Source organism: Chaetura pelagica, unplaced genomic scaffold, assembly GCF_000747805.2.
Source record: "Chaetura pelagica isolate M959 unplaced genomic scaffold, ChaPel_1.0 scaffold130, whole genome shotgun sequence".
In the NCBI taxonomy this organism is placed as follows: domain Eukaryota; kingdom Metazoa; phylum Chordata; class Aves; order Apodiformes; family Apodidae; genus Chaetura; species Chaetura pelagica.
The window spans coordinates 1189223-1202324 of NW_009951915.1; the positions used below are offsets into that span (position 1 = coordinate 1189223).

The 13102-nt window shown below is 45.2% G+C and overlaps 1 protein-coding gene across 2 annotated transcripts in view; it reads right to left on the minus strand.

Moving 5' to 3' along the window:
* VIPR1 (vasoactive intestinal peptide receptor 1) overlaps window positions 1–13102 on the minus strand; it is a 70513-nt gene that overhangs the window by 19557 nt on the left and 37854 nt on the right. For both annotated transcript variants that reach the window (XM_009994625.1, XM_009994633.1), the window contains 2 exons: window positions 12047–12147; window positions 9786–9918 (listed from right to left, as the gene is read on the minus strand). In XM_009994625.1, the coding sequence (XP_009992927.1) occupies window positions 9786–9918; window positions 12047–12147 (234 nt within the window). The remainder of the gene's footprint in view (window positions 1–9785; window positions 9919–12046; window positions 12148–13102) is intronic.

Below are 13102 nucleotides of genomic sequence, written 5' to 3' on the forward strand. Positions count from 1 at the left end.
TGAAGGTGTTTGAGACAAAGGTTTGAAAAAAGCCAAGACTACAAAGAATTGTGAATATTCAGTTAGGAAAAGAAGGTCTGGCATGTATATATATATATATTTAAACAAAAGAATAGTAAGAAGCAGCAGGGTAAACTCTAATGGGCACGGACAGATTTTGATTGTATTGGAAGGGGAGAAATTTGAAAAGGGAAGGAGGATTATTTTTTTTTTCCTTCAGGAAATGAATAATTAAACACAATAACTTGCTGTGTGAAGATTTCACTGCAGCACAGGTAATGGGAACAGTCACCTTGCAAAAGAAAAAAAAAAACAAAAGGGAAATTTCTCTCTGAGACTCAGGGGCCAAACACACTGCAAAGCACTTGAAGGTAGAAATCAGTTGGGCAAAGAAGTGTGCCAGCCCTGGCCATTGCCTCAGCTCATATGTCCAGGTCCAGCCACAGCCTTACAGGAGATCACTGGTGGTATCATCACACACATCCACAGCCTAAGCATCCTTGAGGTGTTGATTCAGCAATGGCTTTGTTGCCCTCAGTGACTCTGCCTGGGGAATACCCTGCACTTTTGGGGGCAAAGGCACAAGAATCTGGCTGGTAGCACTCTCTGGTTGGTGGCTCCTCCCTCGTGCTCTGCACAGGCAATATATTTAACTTGAGCAATAATTGATTAACTTGAGTAACAACTGATTTGCACCAGTGACAAGCTCTTACTTCCCACCCATCCCCCAGCCCCTTTTCTGGCTCAAAACAGTTGCTATGAAACCCTCCAGTTAAAAGGAAAAATGTGGAAAGGGTTTTCTCAATGTCACATGTTTTGGAGAGGACCTGGTCCTCACCCACTACTCAAAACTAATTCAACCCCTTCCTAGCCCCCACCAGAATACTCTGGTTAAAAGGAAAAGTGTGGAAAGGGTTTTTCTCAATGTCACATGTTTTGGACAGGACCTGGTCCCCACCCACCACTCAAACTTAATTCAACCCCTTCCTAGCCCCCACCAGAATGTCACACTGGAGACCTCCATGGGCTCCTGCTAAGCAATTTATATGCACATCAGCTCCCTCCTGGGAGGCAGGTGGCACAAACAGGGACTTGCCTGTGGTGATGGGGAAGGTGGAGGCAGAGCAGGCAGTTAACTCCCAGGGAGGGAAGGTGACACAGAGCTGAGCTGACAAGGGCTGGGGATGCAGCAGCACCCTCCCCATGGCATGTCCATGCTCTTTGTTTCATAGAATGACAGCATGGTTTGGGTTGGAAGAGATCTTAAAGATCACCCAGTTCCAAACCCCCTGCATGGGCAGGGACACCTCCCACCAGCCCAGGCTGCTCCAAGCCCCATCCAACCTGCCCTTCAACACTGACAGGGATGGGGCATCCACAGCTTCTCTGGGCAACCTGGGCCAGGGTCTCACCACTGTCACAGTGAAGAATTTCTTCCTACTATCTAACTTAACTTTCAACTTCCAGTTGAAAGCCATTACCCCTCACCCTATCACTACACGCCCTTGTAAACAGTCCCCTCAAGTTTCTCTCTTGTAGGCATAAGGTTGTGAGACATTGACAAACCTAATTTCTTTTGCCCAAAGCCTGACTGCCTGCTTGGAGTGTCTGTAGCCAGTGGGGATTTGCTGGTGTGATTGTAATGAGCTCTCCTGGGGCTGCTGAACAAGAACTGGTTTCATTCTATCAGAGTGTGGCCCTAATTCAGAAGCTCACAGGTGAGAGACAAGGTTTAAGTGAGCAGTTTTGGTGCATCTCAACCACATGCTCCCCAAGCACGGTTTTGCTCTGGGGCTTGAACACTGGGGAATCCTTTGTGGCTGGTTGCATTGAAGCTGTGGCAGAGGCACGAGGCTGGAGCAACTCAGAAGGGACCACAACCCTTTATGGCACCAGGAAAGGCTCACAAAAAGTGCACAATTCCTGCATAACAGAGACTCTCAGGCAGGGATTCCCAGCTTGAGTGTGCAGAGCTCCTGCTGCCACGGAGAGGAAGTTGTGTTGAACTCAGGCTGTGGCAGCAGAATCCCCAGATCTGGGTGCTCAAATCCATCAGCTCTCTGTTGGTATTGGCAACCAGGTTTCATGACTGATTGACGTGAATCTGAGCTTACAGACATGAGGTGGATCATGCACAAGGGCAGCAGCTGAGTTTTGGCAGCTTCTTCTCTGAGGGACCTGTAGCAATCAATTCTTTGCTCCATGCTGAGGGGTATTTGGCTATTTGAGCAGTGGCTACCACTCCAGATGTATTTTATCTGGAGAAAAGATATTTTTATGCATCATTTGGAGCACACTTTCAAGACCCCTCTGGACACATTCCTGTGTGATCTGCCCTAGGTAATCCTGCTGCAGCAGGAGGGCTAGATTTGATCATCTTCAGAGGTTCCTTCCAACCCCCATGATTCTGTGATTCTGTGATGGGGATTTCCTGTGCAGACCTTCAGGATATTCACCAGTATTTTGAGGGGTATGAGATGCTCATGGTCAGGTGGCCAAAGTCTGCCCTTTGTGGAGAATCCTCACTGACCTGGCAAGACAGGGAAAAAATGCACATATTGCACTGCACAACTTTTCTGAAAGGCTGGTTTCCTCAAATGTAGACAAAGCTTAGAAATAATTCCTACTGTTTTGCATTTTAGATGGATATTCACACGTGTACAAAGTGCATGCAAAGTCCTGTTGGTCAAGGAGGATTTAGTATTCCCTGAACATGAGTGGGAATGCCTACCTTCTGGATGGGAACCAGGCCTATGGCTCTCAGAGAAATGCCTTCTCTTCAAAATTAGGGCAGTAAATGCCCTCTGAGACAGAGCTGCCCTGAGCACACATCTATTTGTTGCCTAACAAGGCAACAGAGAAGGCAGAATATGCTGCAAGAGGAATTCCTGCACTTATTTTAGGGCAAATATTTAATGAGCTGTTGAGAACTTAGGAATGTACACTGTCCTTTCCATAAGGAGATGGATGAGCAGGGATCAAGCACATGGTTAGAAAGTTGGTGTGATGTTGAAACCTGCTTAGTTGAGCAGCTGGGCAAAAATTTCAGTGTGTCTGTAGCAGGTCAAGTTCAGAGCTGTATGGAATGGTAGGGGAAGCAACTGAGCTACCTCCAGCCAGGGAAAAACACAGCCCTCTCTGTCAGATCATAGCAAGAATGCACTCAAAATGCAACCAGCTTTCTCAGAAAGTGGCAAAGAGAAGGGACATGAGAACAGAAGAAACAAGACTGAGCAATAGCCCAACCAGGCTTCTTCCCTGTGCCAAGCAGCACTTTACATTTTCAAATAATGTTAGCCCTGAGAAAACCATCTTTCTCCTAAAACTGATGCCATGACCATCTGAGCCACCTAGAAAAATGAAGTTCAGATGGTGGAGGCAATAATTAACCCAGAGCTGAACTTGTCATTGCATTAAATACACACACGTCACACTCCTCACTGATGATAACTCTACTCCAAGTATCCTTGCTCATTAAGAACTGCTGAGGACTCTCAGTCCTGAGCAGTTGCTGAATTTCTCCAGCTCAGGGTAAGCAGCTTCATTGGACAGGAGCTGGTCTGAGATTTTGAGGGAGGTACACACACTCAAGCAACACACATGCATTCATCAGCCTCCTCTCAACACAGCAAAACTCTACAGAAAAAGGTCAATTAACCCCACAGAAACACTGTGGTGCCTCACAGAGTATCACTGCACTAACACCAATCTCCCTGGTCTTCTTCACTTGGGATGTGGGGTGTTAGGACTTGGGTTAAAGAAGAATTTAGATCAAAGAAGGATAAAGGGGCACCTGGGATTAAATTGGGAGGTAGACAGTCTGCCTGAGTCTCCTCACCCCAGCCATGGGAACCCCCATCACAAGACCTGAGCTGCCCCTCTCCTGTACATAGATGTGACCCCCTGTTCCTCCCTTGCACCCTCAAACTCTGTGGCTTCCTGCAGCGTAGCAGGAATATTTCAGTCAGCTCAGAGTTGTTTTTAAGACATCACATGCAATCCTGGGCAATAGCGCAGCTCCTGGCATTATTTATGAAGTTCAGTCTCCAGTGCCTTAGGCAAAAATGTGGGCTCAGATTCACCTCAATCAATCATGAAACATGGAGGCCTTAAAATCCCCTTTTCAGCACTTAGATCCTTTTACCTGGGCTACCACCACAAGAGATTTACACAAAGATTTCTGCAGGCCTCTTCAACAGAATACAGATGAAAACTCATTTTCTCAGTGACAGATTTATCCAGCTCTTCCTTTTTATGATGCCCAGAAGACATGACCTATCTGAAGGGATAATGTCTGAGTGACTCGTGCTGAATCTGTCCACGGCAACAGTTGCTCTTCCCCCCAGCCTGTTCAAGGAGGCCACCTTGATCCTATTTAAAAGCTTTTTTAAATCTCAGTCATGATCCTGTTGTTCAGGCACACCTGGAAGATAAGGTAGCACTGAGCAAGTGCCACCTGCTTTGGAGATGCTGAAACTAGGCCCTTCAGGCACATGGACTATCCTAACCCTACCTCTCCATAACTATAGTGCTATTTTTGAACACTCATCTCACAATCAAAACTAAATTCAGGAGTCTCAATCTTGAGCTGATTCCCACCCCATGTGTCTAAATCAGATTGAATCTCATTCTGGTTCATCTGGTAAGATGTCCACCTCAGCCAAGGTATGTCCAGTCTGTAATGAGTACAAAATGACCAAATATTTGTTCTTCTTGTAAGATTAGACAACATCTCACATGTTGGCACTGGAATTCATTCAACTGACAAATGCCCAATCATTTTAGAACCTAAATATTGTAAAGCACTGTCCATAGCTCTGCATTGTCCATTAAATTCTGTGCCAGATGCATGGAGATATTCCTTTCTTCTCTATCATGGAATCTGACAAGCAAGTGATTTTAAATTATAAATTGCTACACTAGTGGGTGGCTCTGCAAATTTTCCTGGAAGATGACCCAAAATTTTGGGTGTTGAGCACTTAACTTTGTCTGTCAATAAAGAAATTAGACTGAAGAAATTCTTAAAATGCCACCTTGATAGAAAGAAAGTGGCTTCTGAGTGAGGCACGTAGCCTTCAGTTTGTGAGGACCTGAGCTGTGGAGTTCAAAGCCTCTGTTGAAGCAATTTTTTATCTATCAGGAATCAAAACAAAGACCTTCACAGGAATAATAATCTTATGCCTTGATGGTGGAGCCTTCAGCTCCTGCTGCCCTTGATGGCTTCAACTGGAAGTCAATGGAGATAGAGCAACACAACTGATTTCAGAGGCACCATCTCTCAGGCACAAGGATAAGAGGCTTCAAACACTCACTTTCTGTGTTTACATGCTGCTCTGCATCACTGGTGCCCCAGAAACACTACACAAGAGTGCTCTTAAGCCTTGGCAATAGGAAATTAATCTCATTTATCTGAACCTGCTTTCCCCTAGGTCACCACACAGTACATTTTCATGTGTCCATCATTGCCTAAGAGCACACACTGGAATACTTACTCCATGTCAGCTGTCACTGGGCAATTTATTAAGCCATTATAACCTGTATTTGTGTCTGAGCTTGTTGATTTGTTACCACTTTCATAAAGCAGATATGCTATTTCTAGACTGAGGAGCTGTGCTGTGCAGCCATCCACGTGCACACAGACACACTTCCTCAGCAAGCCAAGTCTTGCCTGCTCCCTGGAGGCATTTAAAAGATGTGTAGGTATGGGACTTAGGACATGGCTTAATGGTGGCCTTGGCAGTGTGCTAGGTTCATGGTTGGACTTGATGATCTTAATGTTTTTTTCCAACCCAAATGATCCAAAAGAAAAAAATGGAGACATTAGAAAGAAGCTATTTGACGTAATCTCCTCTCTTTCCTGTGCCAGCACTTCCATTTGCACCAAGGTTGAGCCACAACTGAGCCTAATAGAGTGAGAAATTCTTTCCTGTGAGGGTGATGAGACATTGAAACAGGTTGCCCAGAGAAGCTGTGGCTGCCCCCTCCCTGGCAGTGTTGAAGGGCAGGTTGGATGGGGCTTGGAGCAACCTGGGCTGGTGGGAGGTATCCCTGCCCATGCAGGGGGGTTGGAAGCTTGATGACCTTTAAAGTCCCTTCCAACCCAAACCACTCTGTGATTCTATGACAGCACTTCAGGCCTTGCCCACTTCCCACGCAGGTCGCCCACACGCATCCGTATCTGCTGAGTTCAGCTGGCAACTCTTACATCTGCCATCCCTCACGTCAGAAGCAGGTCTTTGCCCCCTGGCTGTGACCCTCAAAGATTATTCAAGCATTTCTCTTCCAGTGCTTTTAACAGGGGTTATGTAACTCAGCCTTTGAGGGACCAGGCCTTTCTATTTTGTCTCTTGGGAATACTCATTCCATTTTTTTTGAGGCAGCCTTGTGAGTATTTCTAAGATGGTGATTAGCTCTATCTGGTCTGGCCTCTGTGCAGATGACTCAGAGTTCAGCTGAGGTGTAAAAATAGAATTATCTTGGTAAATGGGGAAACTGTCCCAATTCTATGCTCATCATTTGCAGGGTAATGGTGCTTGTGAGCACAGCTTCAGCTTCAGGTAAAGCAACCGCAGGGCAGAAGCTAAAGGGAGACTCTGTGCTGTGAGGGTGGTGAGAGCCTGGCCCAGGTTGCCCAGGGAAGCTGTGGCTGCCCCATCCCTGGCAGTGTTGAAGGGCAGGTTGGATGGGGCTTGGAGCAGCCTAGAATGGTGGGAGGTGTTCCTGCCCATGCAGGAGGGTTGAAACTGGATGATCTTTAAGGTCCCTTCCAACCCAAACCATTCTATGATTCTATGATAACTGCACCTTATCCAATGAGTTCAGTGGGACCATCCAAGCACAAAGGTGTTGCCTGAGATAAGGAAGTGCTTTACAATCTCTCTTGCCATGGAAATAAAGCCCAATGTGAAATGAGATCCACCTGGTTTTGCCCAGCTGTGTAGTCTGAAGGAGACTTGCTCTTCCCACTGAACAGGTAGCAGTCACATTTGGTTTCCACCCCAAGGAGCAGCAAAAGGAGCAAAGGAAAAGTTCACTGCTTATGTGAAGTAGAACTTTCTCACCATGCTCGTTTACTCGTGGCTGACCTGAACCACCTTGCCCTGTCCACAAACTCCTGTGAAACACAGCCAAATAGTTCCTGTTGGCTTCAAGAGATGGATGTTGCAATGGACTGGCTTCAGTTCTTGTTTCTGAGCTTTTTGAAGGCATTTAATTTCAATTTAGGATTCTGCTGAAGATCTCTATCATGTTCCTGTCAGAACACAAACTTGGCACATCCATCTCCTGGGTCTACATTTTCACCATTAGGTTAAATAAAGAGATTTGCATCTGCCAAACAAGTTCTGTGGAATATTATCCCCACATCTGTTGATAACTCTGTATTTGCAGATCACTGCTACAATCTAAGTCTCACAGCAAAACAAATGTCAGAGGGGAAAGAAGAAATAAAAAAAACCAAACTCTACAGAAAGCTCCTCTAAATCATACAAGAGGTAAAAAACAACAGGAAAAAAGCAGAGGGAAAGAATGGAGACGTTTGCAGGTTTGTTGTTGGAGAGCTTAGAATACTTTTGTGTGTCTGGTAAATAAAATATAATTGAAGTCTTCTTGCTGCAACAGGTCATGCCAAATTTAGCAATTTGCTTCCTTCATCTGAAATGCTGGGAGAAGCCTCTGTTCCTTTGGATTTTACAGCCTTGAATCTTTTCTGGAAGAGGGGGGTGCTTTTATCCTTTTTTCTTTAAAGGAACTAAGCACAGCACTTTCTCTTCTAATAAAACCCTGTTAGTGCTTTGGCTTTGCCTTCTTCTAAAAAGCACAGTGGTCAGAGCACTCTGTAAATTGAACTGTTTGTTCAAATCTCTTCTCAGACCGAAGGAGCTCAAGGCCATATCTAACCATTAGACACTAAACCTTCAGTAAATTGTGTATCAGGCTCTGGGTGTATGAACTCATACCTGGGCCTCCCAAGTCAAAGCATTATCCTGCAAGTTTAATGCAGAAATAAACCAATTATTTAACCTGATTTAAGGCAGCCTAGTTCAACCAAAACCACACAAACACAATGGATTTTACAGCTCTTTCTGCAAAGAGATGAATATTAGGAGAGGCATTTTGACTGCATTTCATGTAGGCATATTTTTCCCCGTGGCCTAAAAGGTTGCACAACATGTTGGGTGAAGACAGGTGCAGCTTTTGCAAGGCAGATTTATTCCACATATTTTTATAGCCCTTGTGCATCATTCAGCCATTCACCCTGAGCTGGCATTTAACATGAAAACCCTCTGTCAGGGAGAAACACACACAATGGTGGCCACCCTGAGTCTGCCTGAAAGCACTCTGGCTTCCAGAAGCTGTGGATTCTGCAGGACAAAGTCCTGTATTCATACAAAGAAATGTTTCTGGATGGCTGGCTGGAGCAAACACTTCTCATACAGCTTTCTGCAGTCCTGCCTCAGTCACGACCCACTGCAAACTCCCACAGAGGTGAGAGGTTGGTTCAAACTCCATGGCTCACTGGGTTCTTGGCTCCTCTGCTAGTTAGTGTTGGCAGTTATCTGTGGCAGCAGACACCAGGCAATTGTTGATTTCATTTTATATGTCATTCTAACTATTCATAGACCTTCACAATTAAACCCCACTGCTAAAAAATACAGATCCCAGTCAACCACAGAGGGGAAAAAAACCCACCAGCGTGTCACTGCAACAGGAAAGCATCGTGCTATAGAGAAGTTCCTGGGGAAAAGATGGGAGTAGGCTGCTCTTTGATACCAGCTGAGGGTGCTGAGGCAGAAAGGTCATTATAACAGCAGGGACAGGACTCAGGGTAAGGATGCAGTAAAGCCAGAAAGCAAGGAAGAAAAAGGGTGGATGGAAAATAGGATCTTTTTCTGGTGCTTCATGATATAAAAATGAAACAGAGCCAGAAGGGATCTGCAGAACTCTTGTGCCCAGTCTCCTGCTACTACCAGCAAGCAGCTCATTAAGAATTTATTCTGAGGGTTCCTTTTTTCAAGTTTTTTGGCTGGCTTCTGATCACATCTCTTTATTTTGGTGACTTCAATTTCCTGCCTAAATTTATTCATGACTAGTGTCCTCTTACGTCAATATGGCCTTCAGATAAACAGCTCCTCTCCCTCCTCTATGCTTGTTCCAGCTGATAACACTGAATTTGAGAGTGAAAAAAATTTAATAATCCCTACTCCTTTATTCCCCCCATTTATCATCCCAGTGGGGAAATTTCACAGTTGCAGAGGGCTAGGGTGGGATGCAGATTCAGAGGAAAAACAGACAACGATGTCTGCATGTAGAGTTCCTACTTAAAATCCTGCAGAGATGTGGTTGTTGTGATCAGTGGAGCCCAGAGACCCATCCAAATGCAGGTGTCTTCTACAAAGAGAGGTGAACAGGTCTCCAGACTCCATATATTAATTAGAGCTCAGCTGTCTATGGCTGCACTTTGCACACATAGCTCATGGGTAGGTACTTACCTCATAAGTACCAGGACTGAGAGGTGGACACAGAACCAACAGGAACCCCAAAATCTCATAGAGCCCCTCAGAAAGGACCAGACACCTATACATTTTGGACCCTGCTTATTTATTTTATGCATTTTCCATCCAAACCAACCCACAATAGCCACCTTTTTGTTTCTTTCCAATGAGAAAACAATGCAAATCCTCCCAAAGAAATGTCTGATGTGCATCCGCAGGGTAATTTTTGGTGTATTGCTTAAGAGGGGCAACAGAATAAAGGTGGAAACTTGCTGGCACGTGACTACTTACTGAACTCACAAAGCAGTGCTCAGATTCTCCACTTTCAAAGAGGATGACATCTTTTATGAAGACAGCAATGGCCCTCATGATGAAGGACATGAAGAGGTGCATATGAATATAGTTTCGGGTACAGTGCAGTTTTCTGTTGGGAAGAGATGAAACACCATTTCAGAAGAGCAAAGCTTCTCAAAAGCATTTTTCATCAATTTGCATGTTTCTCCTGCCAAAATACAGACTTACAATTAAACATCACAAACCCTGAGACAGACCACGTTCTGATGGAAACCACCCCAAATCCACTTAAGCCTTTTTAAATCCACAAAACATGTGGCAATCCATAGATCTGCAGCTTTTCCAGCAGTTCTCAGAAAAAAAAAGGTCAAAGCACAGAATGACAGAAAACAGGTCCATCACATTACTCTCCACTGGAAAAGAAATGTTTTTGACTGAGCAATCTGTGCTCATGATAAAGGTCTGTCTTCTGCAGAATGTTTGTCCTGCAATTATTCTTTTCCAAGTGAAATGTTTCTTCAGAAAGAGAAGTAAATTCTTAGCAGCTGCTGCCAAAATTAACACATATTACAGGGTTTCTGCAGCAATAAGAACTGCATTTTCACTTCAAAATGACTACTTATTAGTGATATTGAGAACATCAGCAGGGTTTGTCTGTTCCTTGCCCATTTACATTTTGAAGGTGAATTTTGATGAAGTAGGTTGTATTTTCAAACAAGGCTCGACATCAGCTAAACTGAAGTGTCTAATCCTCTGGAAATGGATACTTCGTACAGTCACCAGAACCACACCAGACCTCACTCAGCAGCATAATCAAATTACCACCTCTTACTGAGTCCCTGTGCATTGGCAGAGGTTATGCTTTTAATCTCTGACCACGGCAAGAGAATGTGACTGAGTTGGGTCCTCTGTGCAGGTGAAAGCAAGTCAAATGATGCTGTTTCCCACAAGTGAAGAACATGAACCCCAACACTGTCACCAGCTTGGCTGGCACCTTGCTGAGATGAGATAATTTGCACAGGTGTCTAATTCACTCCTCCCTACTAAGAGAAGTGAAGAGAGTGTGTGTGCTGAGATGTGTAAAGACCTTGAAGGATGAGACCTGGGTATAAGTGTGAGTTACCCTAGAACTTGTGCTGTTTGCTACAGCTTTCTTTGGGGGTCATGTCTGGACCAGACTGTCAGAAGCTGGAAAATCATTAATGTGTTTCAGGGAAGTCACTGGTGAGTAGCATGAGGAGGTGGAATCACATCTAGAAGGTTCTTCCATCTCATGAACATCTGCTTTTTGCTCTTCTCCATACATGTGAACAACGTTATAATTGCAGATTGCCTTATATGAAGACTTCCTCATTGGAGGGATCTAAATTTAGGTGACTGAATCTATTATCATAGAAACATAAAATGATAGAATGGTTTGAGTTGGAAGAGACATTAAAGGTCATCCAGTCCCACCCCATTGCATGGGCAGGGACACCTCCCACCAGCCCAGGTTGCTCCAAGCCCCATCCAACCTGCCCTTCAACACTTCCAGGAATGGGGCATCCACAGCTTCCCTGGGCAACCTGGGCCAGGGTCTCACCACCCTCACACAAAAGAATTTCCTCCTGGTGTCTAAATTATAAACAATAGAGGCTGAACATTAATTTGCTGCAGTCTAGGCCTCTAATGCCATTTGATTTGCTGCAGAGCATCTGCCCATCAGTCCATAAGGGTGTCGGTTTCCTGAAGGCCCTGCATTATATTTCCTAAACTTGTGCACATGTCAGAGGCTCCAGCATGTCTAAAATGGCTCTGGGATGTCTATGTCTTACCATGGAGCTTTGTGGGCTATAGAAGGAAGCAACTCTAAAATAGACTTTGGGAGGCAGTTTTGGGGTGTGTTTCATCTGTTTGAGTAACTTCTTAACTTGAAAGAGATAATCCCATGGTATCCATATACACCCCACTGACAAGGTCTCTGGGGACTCTAATAAGATTGTGGGATAATGGCCATAACAATTGATGTTTAGTGAAATGAAGCCCACTTAAATAACTGGTTTGGGTTATAACTCTCAAACAAAGGCCACAAATCCCACTGACACCAAAAGATGGAGGAACTCTCCTCCCTTGTCCAACTAAGACCTGGCAGAAATTTTTTACACACACTTGTAAAGCTCATGACCTGTGTCCAAAGCACTTGATTTATTTGGGCTTAAACAGCCACTATGTCCTTTGAGTCATCCCCTTACCTAGGCCTTTTCTACCCCTGGTCTTACCTGAAGAGACATAAAATGATCATGGCAGCTGTGAGAGCTATGAGTGATAAGGTGTGTCCGATGGTGTAGCCAGTCTTGACCGTGCCGTAAAACGCCGTTTGCTGAGGGGGAGGAAAGAAACAGATCAGGACTCTCCAAGATCTACCACCATGCACTGCTACACACACCATCACTGAACGTGTACTGACGTCCTCGGGGAGACAAGGAAACCAACCCCTTCACCCTGTAAAATCACATCTATTGGAGCACATGGCTCAGTTACCACTGGTGTGAATAGGAATCACAGAATCATAGAATGGTTTGGGTTGGAAGGGATCTTAACCATCATCTAGATCCAACTCACCTGCATGGACAGAGACACTTCCACCTCCCACTAGACTCAGAGCCCCATCCAGCCTTGAACACTTCCAAGGATGGGGCATCCACAATCTTCCTGGACAACCTGTTCCAGTGTCTCACCATTCTCACACTAAAGAATTTCTTCCTAATGTGCAACCTAAAACTTCTCTCTTCCAGTTTTAATCCATTACCCCTTATCCTTTCACTACAAGCCCTTGTAAAAAGTCCCTCCCCAGCTTTCCTGTAGCCTCTTCAGGCACTGGAAGGCCACTATGAGGTCTCCCCAGAGCCTCCTCTTCTCCAGGCTGAACAACCCCAACTCTCTCAGCCTGCCTCCATAGCAGAGCTCCTGCATGGAGCCCTTTGATTATCTTTGTGGCCTCCTCTGGCCTTGCTCCAGAAGCTCCATGTCCTTCTTATATTGGGGGCTCCAGAACTGGACACAATACTCCTGGTGAGATCTCACAACACCAAACTGTGTGGTGAGGTCAACATGTTGGAGGGGAGGGATGCCATTCAGAGGGACCTTGACAGGCTTCAGAGGTGGCCTCATGCAAACTACATTAAGTTCAACAAGGCCAACTGAAAGATTCTGCACCTGGTTGGGGCAGAATCCCAAGTACAAATACAGGTTGGGTAGGACAACGGATTGAAGACAGCCCAGAGGGGAAGGACTTGGGGGTGATGGTGGATGAGAAGCTCAACGTGAGGCAGCAA